We start from the raw sequence: 20,924 nt of genomic DNA on the forward strand, positions 1-20,924 counted from the left end.
TGAACATTAATGTGATTGCGTGTAAAAGGTGCACTGAAAATGTCCAAAACCAAACTTGACTTTTGTTTCAACGCTTCGATTTATATACTGGAAAAAATGAATTAACTCATGAACCCGTATGCACGACTAAACTGCACTGACTAAATAATCCGACTTTGCTGGGCCAACTTAGACACTAAACAGTGGATGAAAACTCTTTCCAGATAACAGTGGAAGAGACTGATGATCACTGATGAGTGTTCCATAAACAGTTTTGTTGGATAAAGAATTAATAACAGCATTACGCCTGTTTTCTTTCACAACAAATGAGGACTTGATTTAGATTTCGCAGAACACAAATGACCAACACAAACGCCATTTGTGAAAATTATGCTCATAAAGTCATATTTACTAATAAAATTTCAGCAATAACAATGTTCTCTGCTCTTGTTGAAACAATTTATAGAGCTACTAGAAAGGGGGGCAAAAACACAGGGGAGGATGGAAGAAAATGGAAACTGCTGGTGCTAAACCAAAACTAATTATTTAGTCAGCCCTGAGTCACACATTGTGCCTTTAACTGCTTCAGTGTTTATATTCAAAATGTGCTTTTTTTTCCCTTATACAATGTACAAAAATGCCTCTCTCTATTTATCTAGAATGTGACACAAAGGAATCGCTTGCAGCCAGTTGCACACACATTCGAGTTGGTCTGCTTCCGCAGTCTTACAGATCAAGTGTGGAGAAGTGGGCGGACGCTGCCGGCACTGCCACTTGACAAACAGCTTGTTTTAATGCTCTCGATGTCCCCGTGAGACGAGCCCCTGCCTCCCACCGGCGCACACTTGTCCTTTCCTCGTGAGTCCCAAACACGACGTGAATCAATTTCACCCACCCATCTGCCTTGCACAGACGTTTTCCTTCACCTCTGCCTCTCTAAAAACGACGCTGAATCAGTTGCATCAAATACCTGTAGGTCGCACCGGACTACAATTATTCTTTAAAATACATCTCTGCAGTTGTTCATTTAAACTGAAGTTAAAAAATATATATTATAAATTGTTTAGGTGGAACCGATGCCCACTGTGGTGTCATTCATGTGTGCGTGTGTGTCTGTGTGTGTTTGTGTGACTGTGATGGGGCAGTGGGTGTGCTGCCTGCTCACTTGTCGTCGACGTCATGAACCCAAAGGGCCTGCAGAAGAATCTGTGCTCCTGTATACAATATCCTGTTTGGACTAAAGCGGCTCTTCTCACTCCTGTGCAGAAAAACACACACACACGCACACTCATACATTCTTAACGCCTCCCCTACCCCAAAACATAGAGCTTTGTTTTCACAGTTTTTCTCTACACACACTTTTAACGGCTCTGATCAGCACATCACGTGCGCCTGGTTCCTTGGGTTGTTAATCTAATACAATGAGGTGTTTGTGTTTCTGTGTATGTGTGTTGTTTAGGTGCACAGGTGGGCGAGTGGGTGGACAGACAGCAGGCTAATGTCGTTAATGAGTGACAACAATACGGGCCCTTTGCTTTTACACTTCAGTGTAAATGCGTTTGGGTCGCCAGGAGAGAATCACGATGTGAGCTAAGCTGTGTGTACATGTGTTCGTGAGCACATGTGCAGCAAGAGTTTACACACACACGGACACACTTACAACCTCTCACTGTTCGCACACAGAGTAATAAAGCAATAAAAAGGGCTGCTTTGCATCCAATCTCCCTAGCTATCCATTCATTTAAATACATATCTGCAAAGACGGGCAGTGTGTATCAGCCTGCGTACAGTCATAAAACAACACCAAGGGAGAACCGAGCGAACAGCTCTGTGTGCACGGAGGAACTCCGCTTCCCGTAAAGCAGACGATAAAAGTTACAGTGAGGCGAAAAAGTATTTAGTCAGCCACTGATTGTGCAAGTTCCCCCACTTAAAATGATGACAGAGGTCAGTAATTTGCACCAGAGGTACACTTCAACTGTGAGAGACAGAATGTGAAAAAAAAAAATCCATGAAGCCACATGGTAGGATTTGTAAAGAATTTATTCATAAATTAAGGTGGAAAATAAGTATTTGGTCACCTCAAACAAGGAAAATCTCTGGCTCTCACAGACCTGTAACGTCTTCTGTAAGAAGCTTTTCTGTCCCCCACTCGTTACCTGTATGAATGGCACCTGTTTGAACTCATCATCTGTATAAAAGACACCTGTCCACAGCCTCAAACAGTCAGACTCCAAACTCCGCCATGGCCAAGACCAAAGAGCTTTCGAAGGACACCAGGAAAAGTATTGTAGACCTGCACCAGACTGGGAAGAGTGAATCTACAATAGGCAAGCAGCTTGGTGTGAAAAAAATCAACTGTGGGAGCAATCATCAGAAAATGGAAGACATACAAGACCACTGATAATCTCCCTCGATCTGGGGCTCCACACAAGATCTCATCCCGTGGGGTCAAAATGATCATGAGAACGGTGAGCAAAGATCCCAGAACCACACGGGGGGACCTGGTGAATGACCTGCAGAGAGCTGGGACCAAAGTAACAAAGGTCACCATCAGTAACACACTACAACGGCAGGGAATCAAATCCCGCAGTGCCAGACGTGTTCCGCTGCTGAAGCCAGTGCATGTCCAGGCCCGTCTGAAGTTTGCCAGAGAGCACATGGATGATACAGCAGAGGATTGGGAGAATGTCATGTGGTCAGATGAAACCAAAGTAGAACTTTTTGGTATAAACTCAACTCGTCGTGTTTGGAGGAAGACGAATACTGAGTTGCATCCCAAGAACACCATACCTACTGTGAAGCATGGGGGTGGAAACATCATGCTATGGGGCTGTTTTTCTGCCAAGGGGACAGGACGACTGATCCGTGTTAAGGACAGAATGAATGGGGCCATGTATCGTGAGATTTTGAGCCAAAACCTCCTTCCATCAGTGAGAACTTTGAAGATGAAACGAGGCTGGGTCTTCCAACATGACAATGATCCAAAACACACCGCCCGGGCAACAAAGGAGTGGCTCCGTAAGAAGCATTTGAAAGTCCTGGAGTGGCCTAGCCAGTCTCCAGACCTCAACCCCATAGAAAATCTGTGGCGGGAGTTGAAAGTCCGTGTTGCTCGGCGACAGCCCCAAAACATCACTGCTCTCGAGAAGATCTGCATGGAGGAATGGGCCAAAATACCAGCTACTGTGTGTGCAAACCTGGTAAAGACCTATAGTAAACGTTTGACCTCTGTTATTGCCAACAAAGGTTATGTTACAAAGTATTGAGTTGTATTTTTGTTATTGACCAAATACTTATTTTCCACCCTGATTTACGAATAAATTCTTTACAAATCCTACCATGTGGATTCATGGATTTTTTTTTTCACATTCTGTCTCTCACAGTTGAAGTGTACCTCTGGTGCAAATTACTGACCTCTGTCATCATTTTAAGTGGGGGAACTTGCACAATCGGTGGCTGACTAAATACTTTTTTGCCCCACTGTACAAATTATGAAAAAGAGGGAAAAAAAAGAAAAGAGAAAAAGAAAAAAACAACCAGCCCAAAGGCAGATACCTCACTTCCCAAAAGAGAGCAATGCATTTCCTGAAACTGACAACTGCTAGTACTTGTACTGAGGCCAAGAGAGAAAATGTGACAGAAACAGGCAGAAGGAAAGAGAGTAAGAGAGACAGTGGGGAGACAGGAGGAGAGCATATGTGTGACTTGAACTACAGTCTGGAAAAAGAAAACAATGTTATGTAAATACTAGAGTTACACACCAAGCAGAGCTTGCAGATTCAGAGAAATGCACAGCACACACTTTGTACATCCAAACAGATAGCACATTATTTTTGATCCGTGCTTTGCTACAACGGAGATAAAAGTGCCCGTTATCAACTCTTTTGGAACTGGCAGACCATACCTATTGTTCACAGGGAAACTGTAGCACAATGTCTGAAGAGGGGAAAACAAACAAACAAACTGAGCAGTACTGGACTGCAGAGAGAATGGCACAGCTCTGATAAAGTAAGGAAACTGTGGTTTTGTCAATCTGCACTTTTATCTGTTTCTCCTGCTCGAAAACAAGAAAAAAGGAGGGAGGGGTGGTGGTGGGACATGACCATGGTAATAGCAATGATGGTGGTTGGTGGTGTTAATGTGGTGGTTTGGGGGCCACACCCGACTGCGGACACCAAACCCCTAAAAAACGTGGAGGTTTCCACTTGAGCTCAAACCTGTCCCCTCTGCTCTTCCTCACTCTCGGAGGATGAAATTGTTAAATCTACACGAAAACATCAAAACACAGAAAGAGCTCCGAAACCGTAGGCCAGACCATCCAAGGAGGAGTGATGTCGCTACAGTACAGCCTGCTGGTCAATGAGAGGAATTTATTTACCTCCCCGAGTCATAGCTCCCATCCTCCACTCGCCTCTGTACTGCTCACATGTGTTGTTTTTTTTCTTGTTTGCTCTGCTGAGATACTCAGTTTTCTTTCCCTTGGGATTTTTATTCCACATGGGTAAAAAATAAATAAATTATGCACATGCCGTTAAAAAATACAAACCTTTTCTTAAAACACTGTTAATCAGGTCACAGGCTTTGATTACCAGATTTGTTGGCTGCACATCCAAGATGTGAATCTCCTATTAAGATGTAATTTAATTTAAATAAGATGTTATTTGCCAGGTACAGGTACATACTTTATTTTATGTGTCATTACAGTAAGATGCTGCATTTTCTGTAGGACTATTCTAAAATAAATATAAAGTGCAGCAGTGTGCGCTTCTTTTACAGTCTCAATTTAAAAGTTACACATTTTGGGTATTTTTCGTTCTACAATTTAGGAAAAGGCCTTGATTATTTAAACACTAAGTTAAAATTTTTTTATCAGAAATTAAAAAAAAAAAGTAAAATGTTTTTATATGTTTTGAGGAATTATTGCATTTAATACTGTATTACTCGTAGTATTTCTGTAATGTATTTGTAAAGTCCTGGCTAAACTAAATCCTGACTTTATTAGTAATTACATCCAAATTGTTCCCAAAACAACCCCCTGTCTATCTTACAGATCTGTTTAGTGTTTGATTACCACGAGTATGTTTTGAGACGCACCCATAACGGTCCACAAAGCCTTACCATAATAACCTACTTTGACAAACGCCAGCGCGTGTTGATGTTTTTCAGCTCACTGATGACGAACATTATCATCTGTCACCATCAAATGATCTCTGATCAGATCACACTACCCACATTTATGCCACTCTCATTTCTAATCTATGCTTAGAAACGTCTTCTTGTTTAATTTTTATATCAGTGTTCGAGCTGTGTGCACCACATAACTTTAAAACCCGACAATAATGACCAGTAAATTAATTAGAATTTTTTTTTTTTTTACATTTCGTGTTTTGGGGGTTTTATGGTTTATTTAAAATATTCAAGTGCATTCACACACACACAAGCAGAAAACATTATCCATCTAGTGTCATACAAACACTCATTCAGTAGAAAGTATGAAAAAATTGAATTACATCTCAAATTGTATCTAATTATGCTGCATAACTTTGTTAACACATCTTCATAACCCTAAATAAGGCAGTGAATAACACATTAGTGTAGGGTATTGCATGTAAATCTTGTGAATTTACCACTTTTCAGGGGTCAAACCTGAACCAGTGGCACTGCACTGCACTATTTTTGATCCACAGATACCCTCGCTGACTTTCTCCCCTGTTCTTCTGACAGGCTTTAAAAGAAAAGAATAAAACAGAGCTATAAAATTGCTTTAGTGTGCTGGAAAAAAGCTTTATAGCACATATACACTTGCAGTATAAAGAGACCAGCCTTTCAGCACTAGCAGGGACTTATTTGGAAGGTTATTAGTCTCATTTACTGCTACAGCCCCTTGGGGGGCCTTTAATTAAGAACTGGGCTCTATATAGCTCCTATTAACAAGAGTGGAAAAAAAATAAAGGTGCATGGAGGGGTTTGGGCGACACATCACCAAGGCTTACCTGGTCCCACTTTTTCATGATTTACAACTTTTCTTTCCACTAATTTAAAACATCTGTTCCCAGAGATATTTTAAGTCTTTGACCGATAACCTGCTGACTGCTTCTTTATCGCTGATACAAGGATTATATAATATACAGCAACAAGAAAGTCAGTTTTTTCTCTCTTTTTTCACTTTAATCCTGAAAATGGCTTACCTTTTTCCTCGTACTGCCATGGAAAATAAACTTCTAACGCCACACTTAGTGAGAAACGCAACCAGAAAAGCACTGTGGTTGGGTTTCTCTAAGAAGAAAAGGCAAAACTTCTCAGTGGAACAGCTGCAAGTGTGTGAGGTTGTGAAACTGTGCCTCCTATAAATCTTGCAAAGCGCAAAGTTCCCTCGATGGTGTCATGATAGAAGCAATACTCGGGCAACTAATTTCAGGGCTTGATGTCACAGTGGTCAGTGTGATAAAGAAACGTTCATAGGAGTGGATTTCAACTGAAGACAGATTTTTTCTTTCAGAGAATTCACATAAATTCTGCTAAGTTGAACTACCAGGAAGTATAAGCTGCCCGTTCTCAAAAAAAAGGAAAAACATATTTGTGGTCAGGTAACTGTGAATCGTTGCTTTTTCTCATGCTTTCAGCAATAAGTATAAGAAGAGAGTTTCTTAAGACGTTTTTATACCACAAAAAAAAATGTCATTTAAAACCCAATTCACAGAACACAATTACACCTTCAGTTATCTGCTGAATTTTTATTGCGGTGAAATTCATATGAAAACGTCCATATTTCTCTGTATTCTTAAAAAAATCTCCACATGAGTGAGTGAGTCGCGTGGCAGCAACTCAATGCTTTAGGGTTGTAACCTGTTTAAAGCAACCTGCTGATTTTTAAATCAATAGTGGGGAAGAAAGTTTTTTAAGTGACTTTGTATGTGGAATGGCAGTTGGTACCGGACAAACCTGTGAGAGTATTTCATAAACTACAGGGATTTTCCACACATAGCCATCACTGGTGTTTAAAGAGTATGATCAGGAAAAGGGGAAAATGCCCAACGAGCAGCAGTTCTGTGGGCAAAAATGTGTTGTTGGTGTCAGAAGTCTGAGAAGGACGGCAAGACTGCTTTAAGCTGATACGAAGGCAACAGTAACTCGTTACAATCATGGAAGGAGTAGAGGAGCATTTCTGAATGCACAACATGTTAAACCGAGAACTACCTTGGACCAAAGCAGTAGAATAGACAATGTGTAACAGTACTACCATAGCACCAACTAAGCATCACTTTAACACTAGCCTACCTGAGTATTGTTGCTGACCGTGGGATGAGATGATACAGCACCTCTGGGATGAGATGGAATAGTAGAATCACATCGTGGATGTGCAGCAACTGTGTGACTCTGTCATGTCAACAAGGACCAAAAGCTCTAAGGAATGTGGCATGAAGAATTAAGGCAGAAGGGGGTCCAACCTGGGAATAGCAATGTGTACATAATAATGTGGCCAGAAATATTTCACTCTAAAGGGAAGTATTATTAATCCAACTACACCCAAACCCTCCAACCTTATATTCAGTGGATGTATCCTTGACATGATGTCAGGACACATCCACATTCAACCTCTGGCTCAAACAGAGTGAGTCTTATTCAAACAGGTGGGACAGGCACTCGCCCAGAGTGGGAGTGAATACCCTCTCAAACACATCGGGACATGTGGACACATGAACCATATTACAAGTTCCCCGGCGGCCAAAAGCTAGGCCAGAATGTTGCGGCTCCCCTTTGGTCAGCCCCTTTTCTCTCCAGCAGGTAAACGCCCTGGTCCACCATCTACCCCTGCTTGTGCGTGTAAGAGGGGAGAAACCGCAGCGCCCCACAGACGAGCGCCATCAATGGGCCCTCTATTCATCCGCAGGTTCGGAACAGTGGCCTCTCTGATGGAGCTCCAGCACCTGGCTGCCGATGGACACAACATCAGAGGCAGGGTGGTAGCAGCATCGGTCGTCAGACTCACCACACCTGAATAAACCCCCACCCCCTTCCTCGAGCCCACATCAAATAGCAGGACTGGTCTATTTGAAAACCTGAGAGTAGGAGAGCTGAGCAAAAGAAAAAAAAAAAAAAAAACAGTAGCCAAAGAGCTTCGCAAGGCAACGGGACTGGCTGTACAAACAGGTCACTCAGGTGCTGCTGCAGATTACTGTTTTTATTAACGAGAGCAAAGAAGAAACTGAGCCCTGTACTGAGGAAGGGGTGGTGGTGGTAGTGGCGGTGGGAGGCGTAAGGGACAAGAGCACAGAGCGAAACACACACGCAGAAGTCGAGAGATCGTATTTATACAGGTGCTTCTAATGCGAGCGGAGAGGGAGGCGCGCCTCGAGCACACAGCCAAGCATCTGCACAGAGTCCTCCAAGTAGGGACTGGGTTGGGCCTTACTTTGATTTCACTACAGTTAAAGTGGAAGCTGTCAGGATTAGTGCAAAGACTGCTGTGAAGTGTGCCGGGCAAACTAAACACACATTCGCACACCAAGTATGAGGACCTGCTTTGCAACTAAGATATATGGAACAAAACACACAAAGAAAAACAACATAAATGCAGTGTAGTTGTGGCATATTAATACAACTAACGCAGTAGGTTAGTTACTCCTGGTTACTAACCCTAACCCCTCTCTATGTCTAATCTACAGCGTGAAATTAAAAGTAAAGTGGAGGTAAAACAAATAACCCCCTATTTCTGCCACACATTTTCTTTTTTTGTTCTTAGGTTTTATACTTTTGGTCTTTGCTGGGAAGTTTTTCCAAGTAATTTTACAGACTGTTTCGCTATTTTTACCATACCAGCTGTGTGGTGCCATTAATCACATGATTTAATTACAGTGTTTTGACATCTTTATTAAAATTATTATTGGCTTTGGGTTTTTTTTCTGTTTTGGTCCATAATGTGATTTTTTTTTTCTTCTTCTTCTTCTTCTTCATAAAGTAACCTTGTTTGGGAATAATTAAAAAATAAATGCACCGTTCCAAACCATCTGGAGTTTATCTTCAGTTTGTTAATGGCTGTGCTCAAGTGGGAAAAAAATATCCCCAAGCTACCTTATCTTGACTTCCATTATTAGGCATCCTAATAATTCAATTTTAGGTAATTATGTTGGTTTCATTAGTTTATAATGTATATTCAGCCTGAACGTTAGCATGCATTACAGCCCATTAGCACAAACATCATTAACTAGAACCAAATGGTCAAACGACATTCTGGATGGAAACAATTAAATTATGAGGGCAGCTAACAAAAACACAAATTGTCATTACCTTTGTCCTCACGGGTGTGTAATTGTTAACAGCGCTCTGGTCTAATGAAAACAAACATTTTTCTTTCTTTCTTTTTTCTCAATATTTTCTTGTCCCTAAACAAAAGGATCGGCAGCCGTGACGTCACGGAGCTGCTCGGTGAATCAGGCTGTGAAAACAGAAATTTCCTGAGGTCATTTTCCTTTTCCATGATCTGCTTTTTTTTTTCCCCCTTCTTCTTTGGGAATTGTGTCTTTGCAGTGGAAATGAAGAGAAACTGATGGTATAATTAAGGAGTGCAGGGCAGAGCGTTTACAGCTGATTCCTAGGATTTTAAACGTGGCCCTGAGGCAGATGAGACCTGCAAACACAAGCATCTCCACTGACTGTTTTTCCCCCACACAGTTTTATGGTCACCAGAAATAAGTGAGAATGTTGCATTTTTGAAAACATTTTGGGCAGTAATCAATAAAATAATTCTCATATAAGAGATAGGACACATCCACACACTTTCTCTTTTGTTTTGGTTTTGCACATTAATTTATTTTTACAAAAAATCTGATCGTTTCAATGAAGTCTGGCTGCAGCTTCAAATACTATTAACTGTAGCCTGAACCCCGCACCACACCGGGATACCTCCAAAAACAGCACTGCGTGATTTGCTTGGTTCAGTCCACCTCTGTCTGCGCTCCAGATTGCAGATTTCATTAACGCTAATGGGGTCGAAAGTGGCACGCATATCTTTTAAAGCCACTTCATACGGACCTGGAAATAATCTGGATGTCACAGTTAGACATTGTGCTGATGAGCGAATCTTGTTTTTTTTGTTTAAAATTATGTCTGGATGGGTTATTTATGCAGTACTTGCCTGCTGACTCGCTGGATTTTCCCAACCTGCGGTAAGAGGCCATAAAGAGGGCCATTCGCTTAGTTGTTGATGGTCCCCTCACCATAAAACCGTCCTAGAATCACCAACACCACTGAGGGGGAGTAAACATTCATCCCTAATAAGAGCAGCATGAGGTGCCTTCATTAATGCAGGATGGCTAGTGTAAAGCCAAACTAAATACACTCTTTAATTTAAAAAAAAAGTCCCTGAAAGTTCTCTTTATTGCGCTGTGTGTGACCTGCACATCATAAAACAAGGCCTTCAGATTCTCCTTTTGGCCTTGGAGGGAGAATTTGCTCATTATTTGGCACTAGAGCAAAAGCAGACTTATCATTTCATTCACTATGTGAAAGCATTAAAACGGTCCATGATCTCAATATGGTTCTTTCTCCTTGTTTGACTCAGGTTTGCCAACTTTTGTAATTGTGTTACATGCCTTTGGCATGTAACAAGAGCCTTCAGGTTCTGCATAGTGCTCTCCTGCTACCAAAATTAATCCCATGCTAAAAAAAGAGGAAGCCTCAAAGCTACTTCTAATAAAAAAAGAAGTTACATCTATCCAAAATGGAGCTTTGTTTTTGCATTCTGCTTTTCTGCTTTTTCTCAGCTATCAGATTTTCACCATGCAATATTGAAAAGTATTGAATGAAAGAGTAAGGGTATATAGAAGCATTTGTAGCAAAGAAATATGTGAACAATTGCTCTGTGTTTACTTCATAAATGACTCGTAACATCTTAGTGTAATGCCGTGCAGAAGAAAGAACTAGGACCTTTTTTTTGCTGCCTTAACCACGATTCCAAAAAACTTGGGACACTGTTTAAATTGTAAATAAAATCAGAATGAAATGATTTGCAAATCTCCTCAAACCATATTTTATTCATGACAGAACACCGTAAACACAGCACCTTGAGCATCTTGAGGGTGACAAAAGCCTGAAAAACAACAACTTGAGGAACATTTTGGCACTGATTATGTTAACTGGCAGCAGGTCAGTAAAATCTTCATCTTAAAGAGGCAGATTTTTTGAGAAGTAAAATTGGACAGAGGTTGCCCAATCTGCAAAGACCATGTCTACAAATTCTGGAACAACTCCAGAAAAATGTTCTTCAACATAATATTGGAAAGGCTCTGAATACCTTGTTATCTACAACACATATTATCATCAAAAGATTCAGTCAGTCTGCAAAAATCTCTGTGTGCAAAGGAAAAGGCCGAAAATCAGCACTGGATGAGCTTTGGGCCCTCGGGCAGCACTGCATTAAAAACAGGCGTGATACTGTCATGGAAATCACTGCTTGGACTCTTCTTGAAATTACTGTATGTGAACACAGTTGACTATGCCATCTGCAAATACAGTCTGAAACTCTATCATGCAAAGAAGCCATATGGTAGCATGATTCAGGAACGCTGTCATCTAAAGCTCATTAAAAATCGACTGAGGCAAAGTGAAAAAATGGATCAAATTTAAATTTGAAATTCTTTTTGGAAAACATGGACACTGCATATTCTGAGCTAAAGAGGAGAAGGATCATCTAACTTGTTTTGATGCATGCTAAATCATCCAGAAAGTGGATAGTCTTCATCTGGACGTTGCATTTTTAATGTGTTTTCAGCTGAAATGCTATTTTTCCTGTTGCACTACAGGAAAGATGCTGAAGGTCAGTCAGTGTAGAGTCAGTAGAGACTGCATTGGAGTCAGTGTAACGTTTCTCTGGTGCATCCAGTAAGCTGGAAGTTTATCCACAAGTTGCGTGACTCCGTTTACCAAAAGCAGACACGGCATGCACGCGGATAATTAGAATCTGTGAAAAAAAAATTTGACAAAAGAGTTATGAACACTGCAGCAATTACACCACAAGACACCCAGCTAAAACCATGCCTGTAAAAAGGAAGCCAATTTAAACTTCTATTGTTCTCTAATGCCAGCATAGCTGCAGCATTTATGGTGCAACGTTTTTTGGCTCACTGAGTAGAATTAAAGCATTTCTAATCGTCCAAGTGAGTAAATGCCGTGTGGAGGTCAGCATCCATATAATAAGCCAGAGTCTGTAATAAGATTAAATACTGAATATGCTTCCATACAGCTCTGTTATCCAGAGGATATGAATCAGTGTGTGGCTGCTTTACTGCTCCAAGACTATTTTCTGTCTTTTGTAGGCTCTAGAAACTGGCAAAGAGTCAAGAAGCCGGGCACAATTAGTTCTTTTCTTTCTCATTTTTTTCCCTATCTAGTCATAAAGCAGCAGTACTCAGGCAGCTTTTCTTGTAGCAGGGCAGGAGGCTGATCTTACCTCGTCATTTGTCTGCGTGCGTGTGTGTGTTTCGCGCATGTGCCCAAAGCAGGGCTCTCGCCTAGTCTAATTTGTCATTATAATACTTGGCAGAAAGGCCAAAAAATTTTAAGAGGATTTACTGGGTATTTTAACATTAGATTCACTGTTGAATCTTACATAAGGTCCCATAAAACTACCTGGCCTACACATGTTTTGAAGCAAACAGTTGAGGAGAATGGTGAAGGGGGGAGGGGGGGGGGAGTGACATTACTCAGTGTTTAAAAAGACAGACAGCAATGCATTGGAGATTTTTCCCCTCTTGACTGAGTACCATATGTTGGAAATCATGCCGTCAGTATCAGAGTACAGTAGACAAGACTGGGATACTGAGGCCACACGGACAAAAAGTCAATTTGTTCAGAGAGCTGCACAAAAGACGCTGGTTCCTAAGGAGCGAGAGGCCCCTACTTGAAGAGAGCAGGCCGTGATGCATGTGCATCTGTGCCTTCAAACCCTCCTGTGGTGCTGCAGTGGCATTGTTTCTCTCGTCTTAGTTTGTGAGAGAGGAACTAATTAAGATCTGCCTGCAGGTGGCCCATGCTGACTTTTACAGGTCTGAAAGGAGTAGGAGGCCACACCCGGAAGGGAAAAGGGGTGACAGCCTCAGGTCACAAGACGACACAGATTCTAGATCTGGCACTGCAACTAGGGGAGTTATTGGGTACACGGAGAGGCTGGAAAGAGTCAAGGAGAACAGAAAGAAACAAGTAAATTAGAGCAGAAACCAGGGGGAGAGAGGACACAATCACTGCAATCAGCTAAACAAGGCCTTCCTCTGTTTAGGGGCTAAGAAGTGTACTTGGAAACATTTACTCATTCTCCAAGAGGGTAAATGTCAATCTGCTGCGGGGTTGGGTTTAGGATCAGCAGCCCTGCTGGGGTTTGTTATGATTTCATTAAACAGCCAACCACTAAATCTCACAAATTTACAAAATCAGAGTGCGCGACAGTACGTGAGTACACACACAGCACATCACATCAAAACCACTAAGCCACTAGGTTCTCACATGCGTGTACACAATCCACGGAAACAAGTGTTTGCTTGAATCGTACCAAAACCAAGTCTCATTTGCAGGAGGATAGGTAAACAAAGAGCAAAGGACATGTTTTTAAAAAAAAGGAAGAGTGATGACTGTGAAACAAGTGCATTTAATGTCTGCGTTTCTTCACTTTGTGTTCCTTTTAACAAAAAAAAAAAAAAACTTATTTCATGCAACCTATAAAAGAATCACAGTGAGACGCTTTGAAACAAACAGGGCAAACAGCAGTGACGTAACAACAGTGAGCTTGTGCATGTCTGGGGTTCAGAGGAACAAAGACATGATTGCGTGCGGACGCTGCCCCGCACCACTTCCTCTTCAGAAGCCCAGAGACATCACAGCCAGCTGTATTGATGTCTCTCTCTCTCTCACATGTGAATAAACATACATGCATGCACATTTTGGGGGTAGTCTGCTTTAGTGAAGCCAAACAAACAGTGGAATGTTCCAGCCGCTGCTGTCGCTGAAGAATTAAAGCGATAGAGATACCAGAAATGTAGAATGAATGAACAAGTGGCAACCGTCACTACAGAAAGAGTCAAACTCACATTACAGCTGGAAGCTGTGGAAGGAAGTCCAAAACATTTCAGAATATAAAGTAACAGAAAACTGATATAGCGTGGGCGCACGCAATTCGCCCAGGGCAGAAAGGGTGGATCTAGTAGCTGCAGAAATCCAGATAAGGATGGCAAATGACAGTGCTGTCCTTGGTGGCGTGACACCAGGGGCAAAACAAACCCGCTGCTATGGGAGTGCCCAGCGAGGCCCAAATATGAGCACAGCAGAGATGGATACAAATGAAAACAAATTACTGTCCGTCTCTGGAGCTCACTCTCACACACTCAAAGGGTCTCACACCCACACGCAAACTGTCACGCACAAACACACGTAAGGCAAAAAAAAAAGAGCATGTGGAAGATAAACAGACGCAGATAAACATAGCTGTCACTAAGGAAGTCCAGATTTTTATCAGATTCATTTAAGTATTTCCCAAGTGCAGTTAAATAGAGCAAGAGGTTTTTAACAAAGCTTTTACAAACATACTAGTTTGGCTATTGGGATGCTTAATTTAGTTTCTGTGTGCAAAGTAAATTCAACTATTTCTGAAAAACATCCAGAATAACTTTCGCATTGAACTACTGGAGGTGGTTCATCACCAGGAGCGACGTATGTTTTGAGTTGTCGTGGTGGTGTTGGAAAACAAAGCGATGACTCAGACTGAGTTTTGCTGCTTGAGGTTTTCTTATAAAGTCTTCACACAACCTTCTGTCCTCATTATTCCTTCTACCTTGTTGAGATTCCTAGTTCCAGACATACTGAAGTGTCCCCACGGCTTAATATTCCCAGCACTGTTTCACTGTGGGGATGGAGTTCTTGTGGTTGTAGGCCTTTCCCTTCTTTCTCCAAACATAAGCAGCGTCTCTGTGGCCAAAGAGCTCTAGTTTTGTGTCATCTGATCAAAGGATGCACTTCCAGTCCAGGTTGTCCTCAGCATACTTCAGTGTGGCTTAAAGGTGTCTGTGCTTCTTGAGTTTTTCTTGGTCTCAGTCCATTCCTGTGCAGGATTCTAGCGATTAACACTTAGACCCCCGCGGAGTCATCATTTTGCCTTCTTTGAGACTCCAATTTCTGACTTAGATAAGTCACTAGCAGTTGTTCCAGAGTCTTTAGACACATTTCTCACTAGATTTCTTTACAATCTTTGAAATATTTTGCTTGCTGCCTCTGCCAGGCTGTGTTGCTCTCTTTGAATTTCACTTGGAAACAACGTGATAACTTTATATATCTACCTCCTCCTTTGTCAGCAATTCTTTTTCTCAAGTCTAACGAGATTTGTTTTGTTTTCAGCATGATGCTTTCTCAAGTGACAGCTTAAACCCTCATTCACGTTTTTCTACTGTGTGTAAATTGGAAGAAAACCCTCAGTTTTAACTTGATTTTACAAGTTTTGAGCATTACAAAGTTAAAACACATCATCAAGTACCTTTAAAATGTTTTGACACAAACTTGAAATTTTATAGTGAGGCTAATAATGTTGTAGTATACCATAATGTTCCCTATGTGTTACAATAGATAATTGCAAAAAAACAGGAAAGATTAAGTTCATGTAAGTTATAAATAAAGTTTCTTTGCATATTCGTTTTTGTTTTTTAAACATACACCTGAACACTTCTGTAAAAGCTCTTTGGATTCAGAGTGCGTCATTTTAACAGTTAATTAATATGGTATCTGTAGTTAGCACTCAGCCTGTCACTATACATGGGCACACCTGTCTTGTTTCCACTGATCATATAATAATGGTGTCAATCTATTCTACACTAGAAAACAGCAATGAACAATCAACACAGCATGTACTAACAAGATGAGCTCCTTTCTGTTCCAAGAGTTCCAGATACTTTTATCATAAAAATATATGTTTTACGTTATCACATTTTTACAGGAGTGGCAAACACATCAAATGATAAATAGGGGTTTAGTTAGTTTTGGAGACTTTACTTGCAAAATCTTACATTTTCCACAGCGTCCCTCTGACCAGCAGATAAGATCAGGGGAGCATGGAGGGATGACGAGGTTAAGAAAAGAAAAACAAAGAAAAGAAAGAGATGAAGAAAAACAGCAGGAGAGTCAGTGGAATTCAAGTGCTTTATGGAGGAACAATCCTGGACCAATGCCACAAACAAGCAAGGGAAAAGCCTGCAAGAGAAACAGTGGAAGCATTCTTGTGCAACTTGCTATTGAAATTGGTTTTGTTAAAGTTCAATTAAGAACCAGAATTGGCTTCAACTGTGGGTGAAGCGGATTTTATTACGTCTCAGATATGCTGAACTCGAATTAGAACTTGATGGATATTGTTGTATGGTTTCCATCTACAGAAGTGCACAAAGCTTTTAGGTTTCCAGAGAGCAGAGAAAGGAGAACAAAAAAAGCAGGCAAGCCAGATATGGCAGTGAGTGATGGATGTGTTTCGCAGAGCCATAGCAGACTGAAGAACGCCTATTCAGAACTTATTCCGGTTTCTTCCAGAATATCAATAACACCACTAACCCATCACCATCTCAACCAATTTGAACACTTAACAGCAGATTCTGGATGACAACACTCTCCACCAACACCTTCAAACTACAAATCAGAGACTTGGAAAATCACTGCCAACAGTCAGTGAAGCTGTTCTTGTGACACATGGTTGTCCAACACCTTACTTAGAGCATTTTCACATCTGAGGTATTTAGTTCATTAGATGGAACTTCATTTTCCAACCATGATGTGGTTTGTTTGTGCAGATGTAAAAAGGGCAACAGCACTTGTGTAAGGAGCAAAGCAACCTCGCCAACACCCTTTTGAGGCGGTCCGGTTCCAAATGAACTCCAGAGTTCCTTTATGTTGAGATTGGGATTTAGTTTCAACCCAACTACCAGGTGTACAGTGAAAATCTGAGCCAATCGCCTTCCTGTAGCCAGGAGTAAATTCTCTACATTTTCCACTTGATGCAGAACACAGCACCTTCTTCCTGTACTTACTTTAGTTGGCCAAAACACCCAATGAAAGTTCTTGCATGGTGAGATTGTCACATTTTGGTTCACTTGGTGTTTTCTCTGTGAAAAGAAACCAAACAGCAGGAGGACGCTACAACTCGACAACTCAAATCATCAACTGATTTGGACCACAGTTAATAAACTGTAGGTGTGAAAACGCCCTAAGACACTTGAAGCTGGGGGGGTTTTCACTCCAAGGACAAAACCATACAAGTGCCTCAGTGCAGTACAATTAAAATTACTACATGTTTACAGTACACAAGCTCTTAATTCTGCATTAAAAAATGCTGGCGATCACTTTGAGAAATGCACACTTTGGCCTGTCTACATATTTAGCCTCCTACGACCCGAACACTTCCACGGCATGCATTTTCAATTTCTCTTTGATATTTGGGCTGATTGGGACCTGACGAATGTAAAAACAAAGAACTACCAGATTTGTTTGTTTTTTACCTATTTTTTGTTTCTAAGAAAAATGAGAGCCACATATGAGGATATTAGTTTAAATTTTCAATAGAACAGTAGCAGTATAATGTCCTAGTAAGCGGATATCAGGCCCTTGTAGAGCAAAATTGAGTATTTTGGTCTAAATAACCCAAAATGTGATATCCACATATGTGGACGCAGGGTCCTAGGAGGTTAAAGTAGGAATCAACCTTTTTACCGCCCATAATCTTTTAAGCCTCCAGCCTCCAGAGTTTAGTCTTTAGGGACTCTGTATTACTTCTCAATGCAGCAGGTAAACACCAATCTGGAGGTAATGATGCTTCACTTATTTAAGACTTATTTAGAACACACCCTACTGCTATATCTGTGCAAAACCTTCCCGCTTTTGAACACTTGAACACACATTGGACCAGCAAACAACATCAGTGAATTCTCTTCTGCTGAGGGCATGTGACGACAAGCCGGCTGCTCCATAACGTGTTATGTAATCAGCTGAGAAGGATCTCTTTGACATTTCTCACAAGACTAAAGGGATAATCCTCTTTACACCACTACGTACCTGATATGGCCGTTGAGTCTCTTTAACCCTTAAGGGAGTTGGGAAAAAACAAATACATTTAGAAAGCAGCTAGAGGGGCTCTCTGTTTTGACAAAAGGCCTTTCAGCTGAATGACCAGTAGGAAAATCAGTATAATATAGATCAGTGAATAAAGGTCAGAGCTGGGTGATGGATGAGAAGAAAATGGGGCCTTAAGAAAAGAAGGAGGCGAAGCTCTCTGGGACTTACTGAGTTTTGTCAGTTACCACAGGCAGTGGAATATCCTCGCTCATGTCGTCTAGCTCATCGGTTAAGCTGTTGGCTCGGGAGATATCGATGGACGTGCTGTTATTAGGACTCCTCTTCACTGCAACGACAGAAATATAACATTTCAATTCAATTTAATTCATTTCAGTTTTATTTCTATAGTACAAAATCCAACAAAATACGACTCAAGGTGCTTTATATCCAGAAAAATAGAGAGAAAAGAATCAGACAACCCCCTATGAGCAAGCACTTGGTGTCAGTGGGAAGGAAAAACTCCCTTTTAACAGGAAGAAACCTCCAGCAGAACCAGGCTCAGGGAGGGGCGGAGCCATCTGCCATGACCAGGTAGGGGTTAGGGGAGTGTGATAGGACAGCAACTACATTTCCAGATACAATTTTATATACAGTTAACTAATACAAAAGGGATGTTTTTAAATGGGTCGAGTGAAAAGGTTTTTTTTTTTTAAAGGTTTTAAAGTTGTGAGTGGCTGTAGAGTGTGAAGATGTCTGTGAGTTCTAGTATGCGTCACACAGTCACACAGTAATAAAAGTACCTCGTGGGTTGATCGGAAAATGTATGATGTAAGATTTCATTGTCAGATTTCATTACAATATGAGACGCACAGCATTGTGAGATGATTTAAGGCAGAGATACGAAGGGGTGAGAAAACTGAAAAAACTGAAAGGTACCTGGAGAGCCAGGACAGCTCAGAGTGAAAGATGACCAAGAATGTTGAGGAGGGCCTGAAGCCATGAAAATTTATTAAACCAGAAGGGGAAGGGAGAAAAACAGAAGAAAGGGGGTAAAAATGAGACTTGAGAATATAAGAAATAAACACACTCATCATGCATTTAATGGCATTTCAAGAGCATACTTGCTACAGTACAGCAAAGGCGTTGCAGTTCTGAATGAACTTTAGAAAAGGATGCAAAAACACTTTTTGTGAGAGTGTACAGTATTAATACAGGTTCAATAAATCAATCAAACATGTTGCAATTTGTTTGAAATAATTGTCACAGACCAGCTAGTAGGAAAAGAAAATGTATAAGAGAAACAACATAACGAGAAGCTGAAATTGCAGTACTCTGTTTCAGCAGTCTAGCCAGCTGGCTGCTGGTGCAGGCAAAAACAACAGCACAGAACATCATGTGTAGCAGGGTCTTGACCTGCAGTCAGGCTGTCAGCAGAGTTTGACGTGCCTCTCCTCCAAACCACCGAGCCTCTATTGTGATAAAGAATGGAGAGGCAAATCTTCGTCCAAGAACAGAATGACCATTCCAATTCAAGCAAAAGGCATTCAACCTCTCTTGTGTTCCATCATCGAGTTTGTTTGACATTGTCCGACGTGGAAGCAGAGATAGCCAGAGAGAGGGAGTGGAGAGAAGTGAGAGGAATAGATTCTACCCAGAGCCACTTTTAACAGCAACTTCACATCACTGAAGAAGACATTAACGGGCTTATTGGCCATGAAAACAAGACAGGGGTTTATTCACAATCTGGTTAATCTGCTCCGTCATTCTGAATGTTTTCGGTGAAGGCCGTGGTCCACAGGAAAAGGAGAAAGGGAGAGCGGAGTGCAGAAACTAGATTGCAATAGAAACAGGGTGAAAAGTGCAGCCGATCCATAGAGAGATTCTCACAGACGGGGACTCGGGTGGGGCCAGACAGATAAGTGGAGCGATAAGCTGGACACTGACTAAATCAAACAATGACCAGTTTAGTTCTAACCACTAGAGCTCCACAATGGTAGCTTATCAACTCCACAACCCCGCTCCCTCCCTGCCGCTTTTCAGCGTCCCAGTCTGGGTCCCCACGGTCCCCAAGGCCCCTGTCCAGCCCCGTTCCTCACCCATGATGTTGGCAGGGCACCCAGTAAAGAAAACAGGCGGGTCAACACGGGCCCAGTCTCTCTGCTTGGCTCTGGTTTGGTCTAGCTGAGCACAAAGGCTCAGCCAGCCAGCAAGTCTAATTAAAATACTGTCTGGGCCACATTACATAGACAGGCTAGCTAATGATTAACACAGGCGAGTGGAAGAAAAAGCACTATTTAGCCGGTGAAAGGTGCTACTGGTTACAGTGCAGTGATATTTATTGCATGTGCTCAGTTTTTTTTTGGTTGGTTTCTAAAGAAATAATGAACATAGTGTGACCTTTTTTTTTTTAATTCAGCACTGTAATGTAAAAGATTACACAACGGAAACTTCAGATATGGTGGCATCAACCACTGAACCAGCTTGCTTAAAGCACTTTGTAGACATTATGACATATGAGATGAAATGATCTGGTGGTATACTCACCTGATTGCCTGAGCATCCTGGTGATTCCTATAAAAAACAACAAGAAAATGCACAATCTGACTATGTTTTCAACTATTTTTCACACCTTCATCTTTTCCTTTCATGAAAAATGAGTAACTTGTGTTAAAAGTAAGCCAGATACAGCTGCAAATGTGCATTATTACTAGAAGGCAATGTTACCCTGTAAATTTAGTTCCTGCTGCTAAGCATTTCACTTGTGGGAAGAGATACCCCCATAGCGGCAACAGCAATAAACCATCAAAGTGAAATTGACCAACTTTCCAGAAAGCATGAGTATAAATTTATAATTTAAGTTCTTCAGTGCTGTA

The 20,924-nt window shown here is 41.3% G+C and overlaps 1 protein-coding gene across 5 annotated transcripts in view; it reads right to left on the reverse strand.

The window, feature by feature from the left end:
* Window positions 1-20,924, reverse strand: part of kcnq1.2 (potassium voltage-gated channel, KQT-like subfamily, member 1.2) — a 178,658-nt gene that overhangs the window by 121,131 nt on the left and 36,603 nt on the right. For 3 of the 5 annotated variants that reach the window (XM_082542484.1, XM_082542483.1, XM_082542486.1), the window contains exons 13-15: window positions 20,596-20,622; window positions 18,988-19,041; window positions 18,280-18,397 (exon numbers count right to left, since the gene is read on the reverse strand). In XM_082542484.1, the coding sequence (XP_082398610.1) occupies window positions 18,280-18,397; window positions 18,988-19,041; window positions 20,596-20,622 (199 nt within the window). Of the gene's footprint in view, window positions 1-11,335; window positions 11,942-18,279; window positions 18,398-18,987; window positions 19,042-20,595; window positions 20,623-20,924 lie in introns of those variants that run through there. The other 2 variants (XM_082542487.1, XM_082542485.1) reach the window with 2 other exon arrangements.

Source organism: Aulonocara stuartgranti (genome assembly GCF_965226115.1).
Source record: "Aulonocara stuartgranti genome assembly, chromosome: 7".
Taxonomy (NCBI): domain Eukaryota; kingdom Metazoa; phylum Chordata; class Actinopteri; order Cichliformes; family Cichlidae; genus Aulonocara; species Aulonocara stuartgranti.